Raw genomic sequence first — 25,203 nt, 5'->3', positions numbered from 1 at the left:
ATCAGCATTAAAGTAAACTGCAGATAGAACATAAATCGCAAAAGACAAGCTAAGACAAGATGACACAAGATGTGGCGCTAGCTAGGGACAAACCCCAATGTGGGGAAACCCTTGATCAATTCTTCTTATATGTTCTTCAATAGTTCAGCAAAGAGAGAGAGAGAGATATAGTACGCTTACAACGGAAGTCAGCACTTTGGCTTATCTAGATAAGAGCATAGATCATCTCTAAGAAGATGATATGTGAGATCAATTGAAGACATGCTGCTTCAACTGATTCTCCAAGGTGACTCCTTCACCTATCGTTGTGTTGCATTTCATCATCATGCTGCACCTCATCGTGCCGCTACCATGTTGCACCTATCATCACTATGCTGCATCTCATCATGCTTCATTAATCATGACTATACCCATCACTGTACTGCATTATGTGCCATTGTTGCACCATGTTGCCATACCGACCTATGTGTTGGCTCCATATTGCTTGCTTGTTGTCCCTAGCATGCTTGTTGTCCTTTGCATGCTTCTTGTTGCATGCTAGTTCAGCAGTTCCGTCTTCTGCCCTCTGTGTCAGCTTTCCTGACTATTCCAGCAATTCCAGCTGTTCCCGGCAGTTCCAACGATTCTTGGCAGTTCCGACAGTTCCGGCAATTCCTGCGATTCTCGATAGTTCCGGAAATTTCGACTATTCCTGGTAGTTCCGACTTTTCCCGACAATTCCAACATTGTCCAGCAGTTCTGGCTTCTGCCCTCTACGTCAGCTTTACTAGCTGTTCCAGCGATTCCCAACATTTCCGACTATTCCGGTTGTTTCGGTTGTTCCTGACAGTTCCGACTTCTGCCCTCTAAATTAGGGTAGCGGTATCCCTTAGGATCTCTCCTCCTACTAAAACCCAAAGACAAGTAGAGAGGAAGAGATCCCAAGTGTGTTGAAATGACTTGAAGGCCACCTCTATTTATACTAAAACGTTGAGCACAACTGGGGTTTATTTGGTTGTTGGCCGACCTTGACGAATTGTCCCATAACACAAATAAATTCATATCTCCATGAATACTTATCAGAATCGGATGATCTTTAGATCAATCCTACACCTCTCGATGAGAGGGATCCAAGAAAAATATCAACTTCCATTAATAAAATGACCCACATGGAGTTTGGCCCTAGTTGCCAATTTTAACACTCCCTCTCAACTAGGGAGAACTCCACCCGCTAATCCATATGTCTGACTGTACTATCTCTGCCATCAGTGCCCTGCACTGCTTTGTTCTGCTGAACCATTAAGAAGAAGAATTGATCGAGAATGTCTCATACCATTCTCTACTGACCTGAAGTCAATTTCATCTGAAGAGAGTGTGTCACATCACTCTTACTGGCCTGAAGTCAATTTTATTGATCCCAGATCAATATCACAAGAGAGTGTCTCAAACCACTCATACTGATCCCAGATCAATGGAGGTCATCCTAGCTTAGAGAGTACGGTAGATACATCAATGCATCCATCGATAGTACTACTATGGTCCCTAACCCCATTTCCCTGCTCATTGATCAGATGAGAGGTACTTCCCATGAGTCCCAGACTGCATGGGTAGGATGCCTCGACAGGAGAACTAATCATCCTGTCCACAAGAGAACAAATCATCCTACCCCACAGTCGCCACAGGAGAAGTAATCATCCCGACCCACAGGAGAACTAATCATCCTGTTCCACAATTTCCACAGGATAACTAATCATCCTGTTCCACAGTTGCCACGGGAGAACTAATCATCCCAGCCCACAGGAGAACTAATCATCCTGTTCCACAATTGCCACGGGAGAACTAATCATCCCAGCCCACAGGAGAACTAATCATCCTATTTCATAGTTGCCACGGGAGAACTAATCATCCCAGCCCACAGGAGAACTAATCATCCTGTTCCACAGTCGCCACAGGGTATCACAGGGGAAGGTTGAACTTGTCATCCTATACATAGCGCACCACTAGGGGAGGGTGAGTCGCCCTGTGGTCGTATGTTGCTCTAGTAAGTACCCCAAGCTCCCCAGAGCTCAAAGCATGCAACATGCAGGACCCTTATAAGAAGGTCTCTCAACGACTCCAAGTCATTCGGGAAAGTCACAAATTTGACCTTTCCCCGGGGCTTTGACAAAATGTCTGCAACTTGTTTATCAGTCTCAATGCGATGGAGGTCCTCGCTCATCAACTTACCATATCCCAGATAAGGCAATATCTGATGTCTATCTGCTGGGGCAATCATCGAATACGAGATTCCTCATTAATCGAATCCCCCCTCTGGTTGTCATAGAGAATCACAGTGGTATTCATAATGTGTACAAACAGCTCACTTAAGAGCTTCTGCAACCATGCAGCGTCACACGAGATCATACTCATAGCTATGTATTCGGTCTCGGTGGTGCTTATAGCAACCGACTTTTTCTTCCTGCTCATCCATGATATCAAAGCAGAATCCAAAGAGAACCAGCACTAAGAAATGCTCTATTGATCCTCCACACTACCTGCCCAGTCAGCATTCGAATAATCATGTAGTTTCATATTTCCGGCAGTGTATCTCAATCCATGAAAGATTGTGCCCCGAAGATATATCAAAAGATTCTTGGCACCAATCCAGTGAGGCTCAACCAAATATGAGCTCACCATGCTAACTGCAAAACATATATCCGGACAAAAGTTCACCAAAAAAATCAACGCGAATGAGTTTATGAAACTCGGAGGCATTTCCCAAATCTGGTCTGACATCACTACCATATAACTTCTGAAAGTTAAGATCCTCGTTGTAGTCACAGGCTTGCAATTTATCATTCCACATCCGGAATCCAAATCCCTCTTACTTCTGCAAATGAGAGGGTCTGCACCTGTCAAAAATAGGTGGTCCTCATAAGGTGTCGGTATGAGAGGTCTATCATCCACAACCTTCGGGTAATGGTTTAGATCAGTTTCACTCTTAGCGAATCTCAGTTTCATCAAACATCTATCAATCCTCTCATTCTACGCCCGGGGTGTTTTGCTTCAAGCCATAGAGGGCTTTCTCCCACCTGTATACATGAGATTCCCGATCATGAATCTCAAACTCCTCGGGTTGTTCCAAACCTGTGGACCTGCTGCATGAGGGGAATGGTCCCCTCATAAGATTTTCCTTCGGTACATCCCAGACATGTACCTTCATGCTCTTCTTGAATTCAGGCATCCCTATCACCATCTGACTCACATCGGGTAGGTCCCCATAGGTAGACCTCTGGTGTTATAGATGTGATATGTCAATTGACATGATCCCCAATGGACCATCCTGCAACTTGATACAATTGCCAAGCTTGAACCCATGAGAAAAAGCATCTTTGAAAATTATATTTTTTTAACATGCACCTTTCCATCGATGAGTGCCACCCTGTAACCTTTGACTTCCACTGCAAAAATGGACACCAGGTTCTTCTTGCGATCAGGTAGATAAAAGAGATTCTGCAAATGAATCGAGTTACCCTCATTCAATTGAGGGGTAACATTCCCTACACCCTTTCCGGGTGGCATCAGCTCCAAGTATAATCCCACAATTGTTTCCATCTCTACCAAATTAGAGAGTGCACCCTTCTATCCGATGGAGTGCCTTGAAGCACTACAATCAATAAGCTATATTCCCAAAGAATCTGAAGGAGAGAGCCAATACAAGATAACGCTTCTTTATCTTATCAAAAACAACATTTGATTCTTCATTCCTGGGGTTCCTTGCTTTCTTTGAAGAGTCAGCGATTTCCTTGATGCCCTGCATTAACTGTCATTCCTTTGATCATTGAAGATGTCCCTAGAATGATTGTTATCTTCATGAAGAGATGTGTCTCTACCATTCGAACACTCCTTCGCATAATGGTCGAACTTATTACAACCAAGGAATCGACCTTTCCTTCCACCCTTAGATCTGGGTTTCCCAATGAAGTGATCTTTAGGTAGACCATAAAAAACTTTCGCTGCGCTATTCTAATAATATTCTCTGCTTCGACTTCACCCTCAGTGAATTTGAAGAGGGATGAGGAATCCAATGATCCTTTTGTCCTTTCCCAACTGTCTTCGGTCATTGTTCTTTCACTCTTGCCTGGGCATTGTCTTCACCTCAGCTCTGATACCATGTTAAATTTTAGGTATGTTCTATGCTTAAAGCATATTTATTTCAATTTTCACAGTTAGCTCAATATCTTTTCCAGATTAGCAATCACATCAACATTAAAGTAAACTGCAGATAGAACATAAACATAAATCGCAGAAGACAAGCCAAGACAAGAGGACACAAGATGTGGCGCTAGCCAGGGATAAACCCCAATGTGGGGAAACCCTTGATCAATTCTTCTTATATGTTCTTCAATAGTTCAGCAGAAAGAGAGAGAGAGATAGTACGTTTACAACAGAAGTAAACACTTTGACTTATCTAGATAAGAGCATAGATCATCTCTAAGAAGATGATACATCAGATCAATTGAAGACATGCTGCTTCAACTGATTCTCCAGGGTGACTCCTTCACCTATCGTTGTGCTGCATTTCATCATCATGCTGCACCTCACCGTGCTGCACCATGTTGCACCCATCATCACTATGCTGCATCTCATCATGCTTCATTAATCATGTCTATACCCATCACTGTATTGCATTATGTGCCATTGCTGCACCATGTTGCCATACTGACCTATGTGTTGGTTGCATCTTGCTTGCTTCTTGTCCCTAGCATGCTTGTTGTTGCATGCTAGTTCGGCAGTTCCGGCTTCTACCCTTTGTGTTAGCTTTCCCGACTGTTCCAGCAATTCCGACAATTCCAGCTATTCCCGAATAGTTCCGGCTATTCCCAGCAAATCCAGCAGTTCCCGACAGTTCCAACAATTTCGGCTATTCCCGGCATTTCCGACTTTTCCCGACAGTTCTAGCAGTTCAACCCTCAGCCTTTGAACTGCACAATCATCTGGCCTCCTCTGCCTTCTGGAATTGCGTAATGGGAAAAATGAGTGCCCCTCAACCTAGCTTCCTGAGCTCCCCAACTGCGCAATTTTCTTTCTCAATCCAGCCTGAACTACGCGTTGCGCAATCTTAAGGCTCAAACCTGACCCCTAACTGCCTAATTTCCCCAATTGTGCAGCCATTGAGCCTCTCCCTCAACCAGCCACCCTGTTCTGGCTTAATCAATGGATTGTCATGCAACATGTTAGACTAGGGGTTTATCAGACTGATGTCTTGTCATGAGTGAATTGCAGATGCAGGTACTCTACCATACCATGGCAGGATGATGAAGAAGGAGATGGAGAAGGGGAACATGCAAGAAGACACCTTTGTAGCAGAATATGCAAGTTAATCAATCAGAAGAAAGCAAAGCGACACCAGTTTGCGATCGTTGCTCAAGATCGTATATCACCGAAGACTCCTCATCTTGAAGAGTATTCTCAAGAAGACATATAGCAAGAAGCAGCAAGAATGACTTGATATTGCCATGTCATCATGCAGTCCACATCATCAATGTCATCTCATGTCACGAGTCACCATATGCCACATCACTTTTGTGGATTATGTAAATTCCTATTCAAAATGTATTGTAAAGTGGAAGTCCAAAGGACATGTACAAAATATGAAGAGTCATGTAAAGTCGAAAAGTCATAGGAAGTCAAACAATCATGAGGGTAGTCAAAGAGTCACAAGGGAGGTGAAGCATCACCCCATTGGTTATATATACACCCTCATTGTATGAGCAAAGGACTTTTCACCTTGGCTCCTCCCGCAAGGCATCAGAGAGACAAGCTAGTTCTTTTGGGGAGCAAGTAGTGGCTCCAACGCTCCACTATTGGAGCTAGTGGTGTTCGTTGTATACATGTGCCTTGGGACTTTTACTTAATATATGAAGCTTGATGGCCAGCACGTTCTTCATGCATGGATTATGAATGTTTGTAAGATTGTTCTATGAATGTTTATGATTCATGTTTGTTTTTCACTTGTACTAAAGTAGTTGAACTATTTTGGTTATTTTAGTGCTCATCATATTGAGAATGTGTTGTAGTGGTTGCAATGCCCGTCGCATCTTTGTGGACTATTCCACTGGATATTAGACAGATATCTCTCGTTGTGTGTGTTTCTACCAAAGTGGTACTATTACCCCTCTTTGAGGCTCGCTTCCTTTCCCATCCGCAATAGAAGAATCTTGACACACCTACAATCGAACACTCACCAAGCACACTTGTTTTTCGAAGGCACACATGCGTTCCTCTCTCTTGCTAAGCCTAGGCAAATCTTTAAGAAAACGGTAACAAGGTCGTATTCCAGATGGGGCTCCTATCTCAAACATTGTGAGGTCTAATTTGGACCACATATTGGGGAGACCCCTTGAATGTTGGCAGGTCCAGCACTGACAACATTTATGGCGCTAAAAGGAGGGAAACCAGATTTTTATGGCTTGATAACCACACCCACCCTCACCATACATCTTCCACTCAAGGCAGCAATATTCCTCGCACCTCCCCTGCTCATATTCCTGAAGTTGGGGAATCTTCTCATCCCAGTCTTGAACAAACCTGTGAAATCTCTTACAAGCACATCTGAGCCATCTAGCCTATAACCCGTAAGCTTGCAAAGGTTATTGGACTGATTCCTGGAGTACATAATCTACCTTATTTCCCAAAGAAGAACGCAACCACTCCGACTGGGATAGTGGTTTTCACAGTCGAAGATCTAGTTCTCCCCACCCTTGAAGAGCTAGCAGAGACTGCAGAAAGCACAGAGAAACCAGAGCAACCTCTATCTTTTAACAGAGGTGATGCAAACAACGTTGTACTCTCAGACAATACTTTCTACGAGTTAGGTGGTGAAGAAGAAGAGGAAGAAGATCCATTAGATTCTGGAGAAGAAGAGGAAGATCCATCAAATTTTGATGAAGAGGAGGAACACAAAGACGAAGATATGGCAGACCAAGATCTGGATTGGATGACTCAGAGCCCACTTGCTCCGCTAGGTGTGTTACACAAGATGTCGAAGCACCTAGAAAAGTTGTTAACGAAGTATGACCCTGACAAAGCAGTGAAAGCAAAGGACCATTTGGACAACTTCTACCTGCATCTGCAAATGCTTGAGGTACGTTACGATGATGTTGCATGTAGACTTTTCCCTTGTACCTTAGATGGCAGAGTAGCTGTATGGTATCACAGTCTTCCTCCGAACTCAATCCATAATTGGAAGGGGTTTAAAAAGTTTGTTGAAAATTTTGCCGATGACAAAACCCCTGCCATGTTATTGAAAGAGTTGGGCAATCTGAAGATGGAGCAAAAAGAAAAGGTTAAAGATTTCAATCAGAGGTTCAATCGTATATTGAACATATTTCCTACAGATACGAAACCTCACGACTCAATCACTATTGATTATTATAGTTCTGCCTTACCGACAAGCATCGCGTAGTTCGTGAAGGGAGCTGTGAAAGCAACTCTTGTAGAGAATTACGAAGAACCAATCGCAATTGAAAAGGACTTGCGTTTGATTGGAGTCATCGTGGGCGATGAATCATCGAAGGACTCCAAAGACACTGGCAAAAGGTCTCAGGCCTCCTCAGGGAAGGCCAGAGAAAAGGAAGCTATCGATCTTGAGAGCTTGACCCGCACCATCAAGTCTCTGTCCAATGAGGTGGTAGAGTTAAAACAAAGGTCAAGCTAGACCATCGTAAGTAGCAAGCCTCCTAAATTCAACTTTTTGAGAAGGGTTGCCAACTCCGACAGCAGCAGCAATCAACCAACCAAGTCTATGCAAAGCTCAAACATTGTGATGAATGTTGAAAGCATGGGCATTTATCAATACTGTTTGTTTCATCAAGTACATCACTTAGAAAAGACATGCTCGCAATGTAACCACAGCATGAACGCTCATTTCATCGATATAGTACTTTCTCATGAGCAAATTGAGCCTGCGGAAGAAAAGGAAGAAACTGTTGCAACTGAAGAAACTGCGAGTGTTGGGAGCGGAGTCAATACACTCAATTGTGTATACATAACTAAAAATAAAATTGCCGAAAAGTAGCCACTAAGTGAGGACCTAACTCACAAGCAGAATGGTCGATATAACTTGAGAAGACAAGGTCCAAGCTAAGGTCCAATTTCCAAACCAAGGTTGACGAGGCAGAAACTGAAAGAACACTTGTTAACGAAGATCACACCGCCTGTCATCTCGGCTCAGAACACTCAGATCAAGTCTAGAAACACTACTACAGCGAAGAGTACTTCCGCCAACGGTAAAAGCAAATTCATCGCTCTGGAAGTATTAGATCAAGTTACTCCTCCAGACACTTTAGCGATGCTTGATACCCTTGATTATAATATAATCGAAGCCATGAAGAAAATTCGAGCTAACATTTCACTCTTCGAACTTACAAGGATCACAAGCCAGCAAGAACTACTCGTTCACGCTCTTGAACAACCTGCCTCAGTTAACAATGTTGCTTCGTAGAAGGGATCCGGTAAGTCTTTTGGTCCCCTAGAATCAGTACTTAATGCATTAACATTAGAAGCTAACACACTATGCCCTCTGTTTTTGTTAACATTTGAAATTTTTAATTACAATGTACACAATTGCTTAGTTGATTTTGGTGCATCGATGAACGTAATGCCTCGCTCTGTAGCTAGGAAAATCAATGCAAAATGGGATAAAACAGATGCACGGATCATTCAGTTGGGAAGGACTCTTGTCCATGCTATCAGTGAACTCAAAAATGTGCTTATCCAACTCAAAAATGTGCTTATCCGCCTATCATCCAATCAACGAGTTCACCAGTGTATAAATATAGTAATTGTGGACATTCCGGAAGCATATGGTGTATTGTTGAGTAGAGACTGGTCCAGCAAATTACAGGGGTATTTTGCTATTGACTAGTCACATTTATGGCTTCCGTACAAGGGCAGAAATAACCAAATCCAAGTGAACTCAAAGCCTTGCATGAAGCATGTTGTCACACCCTTCGAGGGGAAAAATGAACTAGTTGCTTTCGCAAATCTAATCTTTGGCAATTGCTTGGAGACTAAACCAAGGTCCTATCTTGCTCAACCTTCCCTAGTCCCACCAGACACGCAGTTGGAACTCCTTCCTAGTCCAACTGGCGGAGATGACATTTGTACAGTAGATAGTAGAAGTGGTATTAGTGTAGGGTGTAGCTCTTGTATATATGATGTTTGGATTTTGTATTTTGGCGGTTCAAAGGCACAGGAGGCCTCTGGAGTCTGTTATGTTTTAGTAGACCCGCAACAGAGAAAACACCTAATTGCAAGCCGCTTGGAATTCGAGTGCATGAATAACACGACGGAATATGAAGCCCTCGTCCTAGGCTTACAAAAGGCCATTGACCTCAATGTTGGGGTTCTCAAAGCAGTAGGTGACTCTGAAATCGTCATACGACGAGTACGCAATACTATACACTATGTGTCACCTCATTTGAAAGGTTATCAACAAGAGGTATGGTGTTTGATTTCTCATTTCCAAGCTTTTAATATCATAAATGTTCCTAGAATGTGCAATGCAAATGCGGATGCATTAGCAAATGTTGCTGCTAAGTTGTCACCGCCTAGGGACGGTTTTTCTGTTGAGATTCTTTCCAAATCATCCATCCCTGACAATATCACTAACTTAGGCGTTTTTAATGATGACCAACAGATATTGCACTTCATGGCGAACGCTCATGTATTCAAAGATGCAACTATCGATGAAGACGAGCACGAAAGAGCGTTGCAAGATGCAGCGTACGCAAACAAAGAGAACCCCATGCCAGAAGGCGTGGTATCATTAGAAAAGTTGTATGACTTGCAGAAATGCTTCAGAGCTTCAGAGGGCCAGTCAACGCAAAAACCAACAATTCAACGTTGTCGCATGAATAAAGAGATCCGAAGTTTGTCAATATCAATACTTGTTGCACACCACAAGGGCGGCAAGTCTTCATCCGCTTATTCAAGCAGTACCAAGATGTGTTCGCGTGGACATATGATGAGCTCAAAACTTACAACATGCGAATAATCCAACAAGTTATCCTGATCAACAAAGGGGACAAGCCTTTTCAGCAAAAGTTGCCTAAGGTACAGCAGGCGCTTGAGCCCCTGATTCAAAAAAAATTGAGAAAATTGTTGGATGCTCAGATCATATACAAGGTGCAACAATCAACCTAGGTATCTAATCTGGTCCCAGTAAGAAAGAAGTCCGAGGAAATCTGCTTGTGTGTTGATTTTTGAAACTTGAATCACACCTCGAACAAAGACAACTACCATGTGTCGTTTATGGAACAGATAGTGCAAACATTATCGGGGTCATAGATGTTTTCTTTGCTCGATGGTTATTCAGGCTACAACCAGGTTTTGGTCTCAGAGCCTGACAGACTAAAAACTACTTTCTAAACAAAGTGGGGCACATTCGCATTCAAAAGAATGCCTTTTGGGCTAGTCAATGTCGGTGCAATATTTCGACATGTAATGGACATCCCATTTTGCAAACTGATTGGACAGAGCATAGTGGTGTATCTTGATGATGCCACGGTGTTTTCTAAGAACAGATCCAATCATTTATGCCACTTGAAGAAAATCTTTGAGCGATGTCGAAAGTACGAGATATCGCTTAACCCCAAGAAGAGTATTTTTGCACTATCGAGGGAAACCTCTTGGGCCACATTATCGCGAAAAGTGGGATTAAAGTAGACCCAAAAAGGATCAAAGTTATTACGCAGCTTCCCTTCCCAGTGAATAAGAAAGTTTTGCATTCTTTCCTGGGAAAAATTAACTTTCTCCGCAAGTTCATCTCCAATTGCACTCATTGTCAAACCTATGCAGGAGATGGTAAGGAAGGATATGATATACAAAAGTGGGATAAAAGCGAAAAGGACGTGTTTTCCCGTATCAAGCAAGCAATCACGAAAGCACCAGCCTTGTACAGCGCAGATTTCAACAAATATTTTATGCTCTACACCTTCGCTTATGATACTTTTTTTGTCATTGTGCTTACACATGAAGATGATCAGAACAATGAGCAACCAATATCTTTGAGTGTCAGCCTACAAGGCCCCAAGCTTAATTATCCCACCATTGATAAACAAGCGTATGCAGTCTATAAGGCAGTGAAGCACTTCTGACCCTATCTCTTGAAGAATCATTGTATTATCTTTGTTCTGCACCCAGCAGTCAAATCATTGTTTGTCCAACAAGCGCTGGGTGAAAGAGGAGCGAACTAGATGATTGGTTTGCAAGAGTATAACTTAGAATTCAAACCAGTTCACACACCATCAAGGGCCATGGTCTATGTCGGCGAACAGCAGAAGCAGTGGATGCAAAAGAAGAAGATTCGTCCGGTTGGGAGCAAGAAATCGAAATGTATAATGTTGAGCGAGTCTCCCCCACTCCTACTTCTAACTCTTGGTACACAGATGTGCGGTAGCATCTCGAGCATGGCACTTTGCCCTCTCACTTTTCCACACGGAAGAAGAGGGCAGTCAGATTAAAAGCATTATCTTACCAGTTACTGCATGGGGTGCTTTTCAGAAAGAACCATAATGGAGTATTGCTCAAATGCTTACAAGCGCGTGATTCAGAGAAAGCATTGCGTGATCTCCATGATCGACCACGTGGGGGACAATCTGCGGGTGAAACAACAGCGCACAAAGTTATGCAGGCCGATTTTTATTGGCCCGCTTATTCAAAGATGCTCACATGTATGCTCGCAAGTGTACGATCTGTTGAAAGTGTGCCGACCGAGGAAAGAAGTCAGTGGCCCCGTTGTAGCCTCTCGTTGTGTATGAACCATTTCAACAATAGGGCCTAGATGTTATTGGTGAGATTTATCCGCACTCATCAAAGCAGTACCGCTACATTCTCACTGCCACAGACTACTTCACACAATGGAGAGAAGCAGTGCCACTCAACCAAGTGAATGACCAGGAAGTCATCAACTTCCTTAAGCAAAATATCTTTTCCAAGTTCGGCGTTCCGACTTCACTTGTTTTTGACAATGCAACATATTTTTCATCGTTAAGATTATATGATTTTGCATTGGAAAATGGAATTGTATTGAAACATTCACTTAATTACTATCCACATGGAGATGGTCTTGTTGAGTCCACAAATAAGAACCTTATCAATATTATCAAGAAGATCATTCTCTCTAAAAAGACGAACTAGCACTCCGCTTTGGTGAATGCCTTATGGGTTGACCGAGTCACGGCAAAACCTTCTCTGAATATGTCTCCTTACTTCTTGGTGTATGCAAAAGAAGCCATCTTACCCCCGAACATCTATTTGCCTACCCTTCAACTTTTACAAGAATCCTAGGGCAAGTCGTGCTTACTAGTTCAGGGCAGGATAGACACTCTCCACACGCTGTGGAAGGAAATATAGAAAGCAAAAGAAAAAATTTCTCTCCACCAAAGTCATATCAAGAGGCAGTTTGATAAGAAGTATGCAAGGAAGAATGAATTCAATGTGGCAGACCTAGTCTTAAAGTGGGACAAAGCCCACAAGGACAAAGGCAAACACAACTAAGTTTCAATCCCTGTGGATCGGACCATTCACTATCCACAAGAAGCTTGGCCAACACACATATCGTCTTCAATCACTGGACGGGAAGATTGACTCTCTCTCTCTTCTTGTTAATGACCAAGATTTATAACCATATTTTCAATGATGATCTAGTGTTGTGCCCAACCCTATGTACATAGTTTGTTTTCTTGTTTGTTGTATGTTTGGTCTTGTGTTTGTTTTCCTTTATGTAAATAAATGTTGTGTGTGAACGTGTTTTCCAGCTTCTTTGTGTGTGGCTGAGTTGAAAAGAGTCTTGTGACACTACAACATTCGGCTTACCTTCGGTCCTCCTTTGTGTTGGTTATATCTTTTGGTAAATGATGTTTTGACAGAAAATGCGATCTGTCCATAACGAGAGTTTTCTGTCGAACCATGATACTTGCGTCTATTCTAAAAACCTTATGCCTACACTCGATTCCTTATGTTTCGATGTTTTCATGCTTATCCAATTAGTAAAGGAGGAAAAGGGGAAAACCCAAACAAGCAAATCTAATTTAGAGGTCTCTATATGTTTCTTTGAAGGAACAACCTCTCCTAGCCTCAATAAGTCAGCGTCCCTCTTCCACCCATAAAATAAATAAGTGCTTACGCACAGTAAATACATGTATATAACTAAAGGCGAAAGAAGAGAAAGGCTTCCTGCGCAAAGAGGTGAAGCAAGAAACTGCGTCGGGGTATTGTCCAGGCTCACTGGCAGTAGAGCAATGCTTGCATTCTTATAGCGACTCTGTCAAGTTATTGTCCAGGCCTGCTAGCAGCGGAGCAACACCAGAGATGAAAAAACAATGCTCTGAAAATCTAAAGCTCACAAACTATACTACCCTTTCTGATTCGAAACATTGTGGTATAGTTGATCTTATGTTTATGTTCAACTGAGATGGCACAAAGGGGACCATGTTTATTCACAGGATAAGTGGGGAAGCCAAAGTGATCTACACGATGAATCAATACTCCCTACACGATGAACTGAGACCCTACACAAAAGAATCAACCAAGACAAAGAAGCTGGAATTCCACAAGTGTCACCAAGTGTTGTCGCTGCTACAACACCCTCATAACTTTTGGCCTACACCCAAATTTCGGAGCCTACCTTGATCTTACATAGTGTCATTGCAAACATTGAGACTCATTGCATGTGTTTTCTCCAAGTCTTTTGCACCCATTTGCGAGAAAATAAAAGTGTCATATTTTTGCATGTCAAGTGTTGCACGGTGTATATAAGCTTGTTTTGGTGGTTTCAAGAGGTTATCTGTGTAAATGAGTTGTTCTTACTATGTAAACATCCATTGCACTCATTTCTAAAGTTTTAATCATTGTTGCACAAGTGTCCTCACGGTCGTCGCAAAGTGTATCTTTCGTGTCACACTTTTCATCGCAAAGTTGTTGCATTCAAGGAAGTTTGTTGTTCTTGTGTTCTAGATGATCTATGTTGTGTCAACAAGTGTTCTAAATGTGTGATCACGGTCAAGTCTTATCATTGTTCACATCAGCTTCATCGATCCCACACTTAGCCAAATTCGAAAAAATTTCTAACCACACAACTTAGCCTCATCTGAACCTCCTAAACTACACATTGCAGTCTCAGCCCACAAGCTGCAACCATGCCTCTTGGCACTCCGCAATGTGCAATTCCTGCCTCCCAAGACTGTGCACTACGCAATCAGAGTGCTCAGGGTCAGCCTCTAACCCCAAAAGCAGTGCAAATTCTCGCTCCTACCCAATTAGTACTACGCATTGTGCAATCACAAGGCTCAAGACTCGGCCCTGAGCCCTTGAACTACACAATTATGCAATCATCTGGCCTCCTTTGCCTTTTAGAACTACACAAGTGGATCAATCAGAAGAAAGCAAAGGTACACCAGTTTGCAATAGTTGCTCAAGATCAGATATCACTGAAGACTCCTCATCTTCAAGCCATATGGAGGTGGACAAAAGAGCATTCTCAAGAAGACATATAGCAAGAAGTAGCAAGAATGACTTGAAATTGCCATGTCATCATGCAGTCCATGTCATCAATGTCATGTCATGTCATGAGTCACCATATGCCACATCACTTTTGTGGATTATGTAAATTCCTATTCAAAATGTATTGTAAAGTGGAAGTCCAAAGGACATGTACAAAATATGAAGAGTCATGTAAAGTCGAAAAGTCATAGGAAGTCAAACAATCATGAGGGTAGCCAAAGAGTAACAAGGAAGGTGAAGCATCACTCCATTGGTTATATATACACCTTCAATGTATGAGCAGAGGACTTTTCACCTTGGCTCCTCCCGCAAGGCATCAGAGAGACAAGCTAGTTCTTTTGGGGAGCAACTATTGGCTCCAACGCTCCACTATTTGAGCTAGTGGTGTTCGTTGTATACATGTGCCTTGGGACATTTACTTAATATATGAAGATTGATGGCCAGCATGTTCTTCATGCATGGATTATGAATGTTTGTAAGACTACTATGTTTATGATTCATGTTTGTTTTTCACATGTACTAAAGTAGTTGAACTATTTCGGTTATTTTAAGTGCTCATCATATTGAGAATGTGTTGTAGTGGTTGCAATGCGCGTCGCATCTTTGTGGACTATTCTGTTGGATGTTAGACAGATATCTCTCGTTGTGTGTATTTCTACCAGGGTGGTACTATTACCCCTCTTAAAGGCTCACGTCCTTTCCTCTCCGCAATAGAAGAACCTTGACGCACCTAAAATCGAACACTCACCAGGCACACTTGCTTTTACGAAGGCACACATGTTCCTCTCTCTTGCTGACAGTTGGAGCCAAGGCAAATCTTTAAGAAAACGATAATCGGGCCATATTCCAGATGGGGCTTATATCCCAAACAATGTGAGGTCTAATTGGGACCACATATCGAGGAGACCCCTTGAATGTTGGCAGGTCCAGCACTATCAACAATATGCCAGCCAGACAGAAGTATAACAAAGAGGCAATGTTTGATATCCAAACCTAGATTGATGGAAAAGTGTGAATTGCCTCGGATTTGTAGCAGCGGGCAATGGATTTGCCAGAGAGAGCGTTTCAATCAACAAATCAGTGATTTTGTGGAGTAGGTCTATCAGATTTGGGCGCAGAGATTTGCAACAATTGCATATCTACGCAGGGCAGGAAGAGAAAAACACAAAGATAAGTAGAGGGTTTACAATTTTCAAGAGGAAATCTGTGATTTTCAATTGCAGTAGGTTGTAGCAAACTTGTCAGTTTCTCAATCGAGGAGCAACGTCAGTGCGAGTGTTGGAGAAGGAATTCCAAAGGCAGGTAAGGCAGATCTGCGCATTCCAGTAAGGGGTGCAAGTATCAAAAGGAAGGCTGAGCAGGAAAGAATTTTTAGTCTCCAGATTACTAGAGTTTCACATAGATGACCACAGCAGGACTCAGGGATCAAGACAGGCTTGACAGAGCCTCTAACTTTGGCCTAAGGATAGAATGTTGTTCCTGTTAGATGAATATGGTCTGAAGGAGTATGTAGGAAACAATGTTGCCATACCTGCAAATGATCAACAACAGACAGCGTACAAGAAAGAAATGGCCAAGGCTAAGAGGATGATCCTAGACAAGGTTTGGGATCATGTCATTCGACATGTTGCTACATTAAACAGAGCAAAGAAAATGTGGGATGTTGTGATCAAGTTATATGAGAATCCATTAGATAATCGGAAGATGATTCTCAAGGAGAAGCTGAGGACCACCGGAATGCAGAAGGGAGAAGGCATTACACCCTACCTCCCCAAGGTTCAAAATGTCAAGGATGAACTTGCAACCGTTGGACAAAAACTATCAGAGAGCGAGCGAGTCAGAATAGCTCTCAATGGTTTCACCAAGCAGTGCCATACTTTTGTCCAAGTTATTTTTGGCGAGATACGCCACCTGAATGGGATCGTCTACCAAGTGACTTCACTGAAGCGGAGTTGAGGATTAGTCTTGCGAATGGTTCTACCAGCAGTAGCAGCAAGAGACCGAAGGAGGAGGAGGATTAGGAAAACGTCGCCCTCAAAACCAAGGGAAAGGCGAGGGTCCAAATCAAGGACAAGGCTCAAGAGGCGAGAGCAGGAAGGGAGATTTGTCGAAGATCAAGTGCTTCAGGGGTGGTGAGTATGGCCACTATGTCACCCAATGTCCTCAAAAGTAAGAAGGACAAGAAGGGTCAGCAAGAGCATACAACAACGTCGCTAGAGATCGATGAACTAACCACTAGATTAGAGGAGTTTGCATTGATAGCAACAGCACCTCCAGGTGGAGGAGAAGTTTGATACCTATGCGTATGAAGTTGGGCAAGGAAGCACAAATGCAACAAGGGGATTAGTTAGAACAATTCCAGATTATTGCAACAGGAACATCACCTTTTCTATAGGGACCCACCGTATCACAGTAGAAGGATTAAGTGTTAGCAAAGCTAATTGCAATAACATAGTTTCAACAAATAGCAGTCAGATAGACAGTAGTAGAGCTAGTTGCAATTAGATGATCGAGAGACAGTTGCAGTGACACCAGTGCAATTCCAACCAAAATATTCCCACCACAAAGCTATGCAGTCCAGTTTCCAGTGCAAGTTGCCAAGAGGGAGCATAAAGATTTCCCATAGGGAAGTCAAGACTCAGTCTAGCTTGAGAGGGAGCAGACCTTTGGAAACCAGTGCTTCAGGATCTGGGGAGATCAGACTCATTATTGCAATAGTTGCAACAGCAAAACAGTAGCAACACAGTATGAGTAGATCAAAGTTGGCGCAGTAGCATGATGGACAATATTCTCTTCAAAGTGATTTCCAGTGATAGGAAGATTCGTCAGCTTGGAGACATGGAGAAGGTCAAACATCAATAGTGTGGGTCTACAGCTTCAACTCTTCAAAAATTGTTGCAACTTCACACGTGTGGGATAGAGAGGCTAATTTTTGCTTCTTCATTGCTTTGCTTAGCTTGTTTCTTCCTTCTAGGCCAGTAGACCATAAAATAAACTTCCTTACTTCGGATTTTGGTCCTTCTTGAGAGATCCGAAAATTCGACCTTATCGCTGCAAAAACCCTAAGCTTCTTTTCGCACATGTGAGAGATAAAGGGAGTAAAATTCAGAATTTTGTCTTCCCTTCTTCCTTTTATACCTTCGCTTACCCTTTTTTCTTCTTGTCTTCACTTCCTTGAGTGAATGTCTAAGTGAGTGTCCAAATGAAGTTGAATGGTCTCTAATATATAGGCTTACAAGGAGGATGAATAACCCTAATTAGGACGACTTGGTCTTGGAGCGGAATTTTCACATTTTTGACTCGAAATAAATCTTTTGACTTGTTACAAACTGCCTAATGGAGTCTACTATATATGACAATGACTCTTTTGACTTCATGACTTTATGACAAAACCTAGAAGGACACAATGGGTGCTTTGACCTAGAACAATTTAACCTTGAGCACAAAACTCATGCCATAAAATAATAATAATTTTCTTTTTTCTTTTACATCAAATACATAAAATCACGAGTACATAAAATATTATGAACATTGAACCAAGTTACTTATTTCAACACCCTATGTGTTGCACATTACTTGGACTTCATCCTTGAGGGTATAGGTACAAAATTACAAATGAATAATTGAAGACAGTTGTGGACCAAGCCAAAAACAATTCCAAATTCATGTACATCCACACATGGGTCTTCTAAATCTAATGAAGAAAAAAGCACGTTGTTGAGGCTTTACATCCACCCATGGGTCTTGTAAATCTAATGAAGAAAAACACAAGTTGAAGGGGCTTTATTTGGTAAAACATTTCTCAATTAGCAACAAGCTTTCATATGCTGCAATTTATTATTGGCTAGAAAAACAACTAGATGTTTTGTTGCAATGAATAGGGTGCAGAAAGTTGAAGCCGCAAAGTTTGAAGGGAAAGAGATCACTCTCAAGACAATATTTTTAGGAATAAAGGAAAGGAGATCACCAATTACATTGGGCCTCTTCTTAAAGTCTAGTGAAAAACCTCCAATGGGTTATAATTGTGAGGCCATGAATTAGTACAAGGAGGCAATAAATGCGACCTATAAGGAGAAAAAACTAAGGTATCTTCTTATTTGGAGACTTACTGCTTAGAGATGGAACAAGAAGCTCCATTGACAACTACATACAATTCAGTATCTCTTAAACCCAATGTACCATTATACAAAATACTTTTCCACAAATGGGGAGTCGAAGATCGATGGTGTAACCAAGATGCTGGGATAAAATTCCAGTATAATTTTGTTTGCTTCTTATTATTTGTACCGTTGACAGTTTCTTTCACTACAATAAATTTCCATTCTTCTCTGAGAGTAATAACATTGCTGAGAAGTTAAAATGGACTTGAACATAAATATGAATTCAAGAATCATTGGATGGAAAAGAACTTCTCAAGGACTTAAGGTTGGTGATCAACTTGTTTAGGTCTAAACAAATGTCGACAGAAGCAAGATTGCCGAAGGCACACTTCAAAGCTTCAAGAAGGTTTGTCCAGAGAGGGTCTCAATATCACCACGCTCGTCCTAGAAATGATGCTAAAAATAATACATCCCAATTTTTCTTTAAATTTAATTATTTGATTTGTTCTAAAATTTGGACTAAGAGGGCATGTATAGTGTCATGGTAACCAATATTAACTGATTCTCCAACAAGAGTAAATGAACCAAAGCAACCTCTTTGCTTTAGGTACTTTTAATGGCATAAATATTATACATTTCTTGGAATGATATCAACATTCATTAACCTCTAGGTAGCTTTCAAGTGAAAGCCGAGTAAAATAGCTTACCTGGTTGCAAAATCCAACCAAACTCCCTCCAAAAATTCAATAGTTAACAACTTCCTATGTTGTCCAATTAAACATTCATTCATTCTGAGGCTAAGTCACCTGACAAGGGGATTCGGGATTCATAGGATACAGAGATTCAAGAGCCAGATTCGGACACGTTGACCCCTAGGAACAAGACACGTAGGATTCATTATTTATATATATATATTAAAAATTAGATATTTCTTTCACAAATTATCATTAATGATACAAATTCATTGATTTCAAACATAGATCTTCATTTAGATGTTAGTTTTATTGTTTACAAAGTAACATTATAGCATGTTGAGTACATACAAAATTCAAATACATGTCACATAAGTCATGATTCATAAATGAAAGACAACTTACAAGATAGTAAGATAAAGACACAGAGAACTGTAGTTTTCTCATTAAGTCATCAAATCAAAATGTGTTACAAAGGTAGTGCAATGCCAATGGCAAATAGAAATAGAAAATATAAAACAACTACAGGTATACGAGTCTCAAGGCAATAGGTAGCCCATGACTCATGAGTCATCAATCCTCATAGTCATCATCAGAAACAACGTCAATGTCCTCATCATCATGGTCACCACTGCTCTCCTCTACATCCTCCTCCTCCCCTGTATCCATAGTCGCCTCTGCATCTGCTGGTGTGGAGGATGACCCCTCTAAAATATCACTGTCATCAAATCTAACAGGCTCTAGCATTCGATCATTGACATCCATGTTGACCAATGCCAACTCAACACTGTTGTCCAGACCCATGATGAATGAAGAGGCAAACCGTGTATCAGCAATCTTCAACAATGATAGATTGTTGTACTCCTTGTAGATAGTGAGGGCATTTGTATGGTTTTGCACAAAGTTACAGATATGTCGTGCATCCTCAATAATGTTACCAATCCAAAGCACATCAGAAGCAATGGATTTCAGTGCTAAGTTCAATGAATGGGCAATGCAAGGTGTCCAAAACACTTGTGGATATTTAGCTTCCACAATCATGCTAGCAACCTTGCAAACAGTGCATTATCTGTAATGATTTGCACACAACAATCAACACCTGCATCTTCAATAACTTTAATAAACAACTCACCCATAAATTGTGCAGCCTTGTATTCTCCAAGTGTATCCACTGCTTTCAAGAAAAATGGACCATTCAAGGAAGACACCATGAAGTTGATGATTGGGTGTCGTGCTGGATCTGTCCATCCATCAGAAACAATGCTAACCCCAGAGGTTGGACATGATGTTTTAATAGGCTCAAGCATTTTTTGCACCTCTTTTTTTGCCTTCGTCAACGATGTGGTTCTAAGCTTCTCTGAACCATGAGGCACATACCATGATGGAGACCCGTGAGTTAGAGGTCGACACATCTCAATAAATAGGGGTGAGCGTGCAACATTAAATGATATGAAGTTTTGATAGAAAAAGAAGGCAATGGTGAGATCAAGCTTCTCTCTTTTTGAAAAATCTTGTCCATTGGACCAAATGAAATTGCTCTTCTTTTTGCTGCTTGTCCCCCAATAGAACTCTCAAATGAAAATCTGGTGGTGTCTTTCCTCAAAAATGGAAGGGGGTCTTCATTCTTGGTTTTTCTTGATTTTGCAGCCACATTTGCCATACCAACAGTGAACTCCTTTTCCAATTCTTTCCTCTTTCGTAAAGGAACAGCTTTACAAGCTCCAATTCTACAACTTGGTAAAGCCAACAAATGGCCTTTCACACAGTAATATGTATTTTTAAAAGAAATGTGGCAAAAGTTGCATCTCCATTGCACATTGCCTCCTCCCTTCCCCTTGGTGCTCGTCCAATCCTCTCTTGTGACATATTTCCACAAGGGATATTTCTCAGTGTTGTCTTTAGGAGGAAGTCTTCCCTCAACATTACTTGCAGCAGACTCTGATGATATTGGGGGAGGAGGGGTATCTCCAACGGAGACATTCTTCCCCTTCCTTTGCCCCCTAACTGTTGTGCCCTTGATTGAGCCATGAATACTATAAAAAAAATAAACAAAACATGCACAAATTTGTAAAAAAAAAAAATCATATACAAACTGCTTTAATAGAAATGCAAAAAAATAGAGATGAAATGCACTTACCTGGTGCTTGAATCTCCTTGCTGAACGCTCCACACCCTTAGCTCCTTGCCCACAGCTCAATGTTTGCAAAACTGAATGAGAGAAATGGTAAATGAGTGAAGAACAGCGCTTTTTTATGCCCGTAGGTTTCTCTTTTTTGGGATTCGAATCCCAAAAATCAGGACACATTGTGTCTTAACGGGACACAACCAGGATTCGATCCTGTCTCGTTAGGACACGACGTGTCCCATTTTGGGATTCGAATCTCCAACGAATCGTGTCCGATTCGTGGGATTCGGACACATCAGGTAGTTTGAGCGAATCTGGTTTCATAGTTCTGAGGTCTTCTCAAATCTTTATAGTTTAGATAGAGTACATATGAGAGCATGATGGAAGGTAGATGAAAGATTATATTGATCCAATGATTAGCAATCCCTAATTAAAGCTATAATATTGTTTATCCAAGTCAAAACTTAATAAATTTTCCTAAAAAGTACCAGCACAGTGGGAGGATTCAGCCCACTACACAAAAATGTAGCTCAGCATGTAGGAAGCAACCCAACAGGACAGCATTGAAGTTCAGAGCAACTGGAGAAATGGTCAAGCCAAATAGCCAGAAGCAGACAAGGAGCAACAAGCCAGAGGAAAAAGAACACTTGAATGGATAATTATACATATTTCCTTTTTTCCAGAGGACATCTATTATCTTTTCACAATTATAATGAATTTTAAAAAGAATTCCTCATCAACAAATATTTCAATTTCTCAAGCAATGCTTCCAAGTTCGTTCGGGAATAGTTTGCTGATGACTTAATACAGAGCAAACTGATGTCCAAACTTCGAAGTTGCTTGTAAGCAAAAGATTATAATGGGATTCCCTTAAATTGTCTGTACATCCAACTATCCAGTCAATTGATCTCCGACTTAAAGAACTAATATTTTGTAGCAAATTGGTGACTGTTAGTGCACATATGGGTACATATATCAAAGACTACTTCTCATTTCAAAAAAGCTTTTACCTATTTAATGTGATGGATGCTTACAAACCACAAAAAAACCAAGTGTCAGTTGTTTCAGAGTATCACGGATTTCCATCTTGGGGAGACAAACATTAGTTTATAGACTGCCCCAAAGCATAGAGAATCTCTCCATAAAACCATAACTACCTTCTTCAAAAGTATTGCATGTGGCAATAGGTCTTAACTTGTAATCACTACCCAAATAAATATAAATAGATAGATAGATATAGACACACATTTAAAAAGTGATCCTCTCCATGTCCCGTGCAAGAAACCCTTGTAAATTAAGAATTGTGTGTGCAACTTCAGGATTTCCATACAATATATCATAGAAACTGATTAATACTATGCATCAAAATATATACAAATTGTCCTGTGTTTACTATCCCATCCATTATAATTTTTTATTGAAACCTCTCTCTGAAGTAAAAAGACATGATTACACCAATCAAGGGATCCAAAAATCAACAGCAAAAAACACAAACTACCTGGTCACAATAGTTTGGAGCTGAGAAAACCGTAATAAGTTTGCCATCATGTTCAATTTCATAACCTTCCTCTTTAACTTCATGAGACCTGACCACCAGCTCTGTTGAAACACAAGTATTTTAGTTAAGAAACAGCCCAAGAAACAAATACTTTCAACTCTTTCATATATAAAATAGGGCTAAGTACATATCATATGCCTCAAATGAAACGTTACCAAGATTGTTTTCTTGGAGAAACCTTTTGGTCACATCTTCTCCAAAAGACAAACCAACACCTCGTTTGCTGGGCCCACGCCCTTTACGAGGCTGTGGATCACTCCAAAGTATTTCACACATCAGACCTGCCAAAAGGATTGACAGAAAATTGCATATAAAAGTAAGGCTGACAAAGTTTTTATTCAAATAAGATGGGCTTCAAGATCATAAATAATTAGTGTTCCACCAATTTTCAGGCATGCGCAGACATGGAGATGCATCAAGGATATGTGCGGAGACACCACAAATTTCAGTGGGCAAGTCAGTGGTAATGTTGGTCCATGTCATAGCGGCCCCAAAACCAAATATTAAATATATAAAATGTAAGAGCTTTTAAAGAAAATAAATACAAATTTCTGCAATTAAAGAAACAACATCCACAATTACACAATTTAGAAATTGGTATTCAAAATAAGAGCATTGATGTATTTCTCATAGCAAAATTGTCGATGCAAAGTCACAGAAAGAGAAATGGAACAAGATTCAAGCCACTAAGCATGCTCAATCAACCTCCACTTGGTCTTCTGCATCTTATGTGCCGCAGGAAATTATCAACATCATCGACAGTAGACCCCTAGTACAAATCTGACTTTTAGAATATCTCCAGCCATATAAATGAAATAGATTGGTGTTCCTCCAGTTTTCACTTAGAGAATCCTTGATGACCTTAAAGGCAATTAGATTCTCGTAGAAAGTCCCGGCTGTCCACACTTTTCTGCCATTTAAAGCATTTTGTTCTTAAAAGTCCAACTTCAAACCCTACAATGTGTTAGCTTTCAAGTTACTTCAAAAGTGTTTGCCAATGTTGCAATAATCGCGATCAGGATTAAATCGGCGAGGGTACAGAATAAAAAAAATTATAAAAATCGGCAAAATTATAAAAATACAAAAAAAAACCTTTTTTATTTTTAAATATAAAAAGATTATTCTTTTCCCGGCCTCACGATTTTTTCCAATCGGATCGTCGATTTTTTCAAAACAAAATCGACGATCTAATCATCCGATTAAATTGTCGCGCAAAAAAATGCACAATTTTCACAACACTGGTGTTTACACCATGTTTAAGGGTACTTCACGAGATTTGGGGTACATGGTGTGTGTTTATCCCTACGATGGTCCGAAATGGATTCGTGCATGGAAGATGGTCCATAGTTGATTGGCACATTGAAGATAGTTTGTTGAGGGGTCGCTTGACCTCAATTGGGTGCTTGCTTGGCATTCTTCCCTAGGGCACTGGGAGTTCTCTTGCCAACTTGGTGGGCTTGAGTGGTCACTTGACCTCAATTGGATGCTTGTTTCGCATTCTTCCCTAGGGTGCTGGGAATTTTCTTGCCAGCTTGGTGAGCATCCTTCATTGTGACCACATGAAGAGATTCACTAGCTTCAAGAATTCCTTACATGAAGAGATTCACTTGCATCATCCATCATGGAGGGAATCAGGCCCTAAATAGCATGGGGTATCACCATTCGGCTCTGTCAACCATTTGTTGCTCTGATCTGACAGATCAACCAAGAAGTATGAGGTGATCGGTCTATCATCCCTAAACCACCATTATTTTGATGAAATTAAAAATTTAGGAAGGGGTCCTTTCATCATCATCATCGCATTTGTTTCTATGTACTTGGCATTGTGGATGAAGCAGCTAGGGTTCATGAGGAAACTCTGGCAAGAGGTATGAAGTCTAGAGAGGATATCTTGACTTGGAGCTTGATCCTTGTGAGATACTAAGGTTTAATAATGTGAAGACGATGACTTCATTTGTACTTAATCTCTCTCTTGGAGTTGTTAGGGTTTCATGATCTTCTTGGGGCATCTTGATTTCTCAAGTTAGGGTTTCGTCTCTTGGGGGTTTGAGATTATGATTTTGTGATAAAAGTTAAAACCGTAGTTGTATTTGGTGAAGAAGAATAGAAGTGCACATCCTAGCTTGGAGGACTTGTTTAAGCAATTCATGCATGTTGGAACTCCTTGGTTGAGCTAGAGTTTTCATAGGTTTCCCTAGCTAG

At 41.1% G+C, this 25,203-nt stretch overlaps 1 protein-coding gene across 3 annotated transcripts in view; it reads right to left on the bottom strand.

The window, feature by feature from the left end:
* PP5.2 (protein phosphatase 5.2) overlaps positions 1 to 25,203 on the bottom strand; it is a 114,531-nt gene that overhangs the window by 5,043 nt on the left and 84,285 nt on the right. For all 3 annotated transcript variants that reach the window (XM_089395196.1, XM_089395194.1, XM_089395195.1), the window contains exons 10-11: positions 23,157 to 23,282; positions 22,942 to 23,042 (exon numbers count right to left, since the gene is read on the bottom strand). In XM_089395196.1, coding sequence (XP_089251322.1) covers positions 22,942 to 23,042; positions 23,157 to 23,282 — 227 coding nt within the window. The remainder of the gene's footprint in view (positions 1 to 22,941; positions 23,043 to 23,156; positions 23,283 to 25,203) is intronic.

This window comes from Pinus tabuliformis, chromosome 1_2 (assembly GCF_031772625.1).
Source record: "Pinus tabuliformis cultivar Carrire ecotype Pingquan chromosome 1_2, CPIR1, whole genome shotgun sequence".
Lineage (NCBI taxonomy): Eukaryota > Viridiplantae > Streptophyta > Pinopsida > Pinales > Pinaceae > Pinus > Pinus tabuliformis.
The sequence above is the reverse complement of the archived record's forward strand: the minus strand, read 5'-3'. Positions and strand labels throughout refer to the sequence as shown.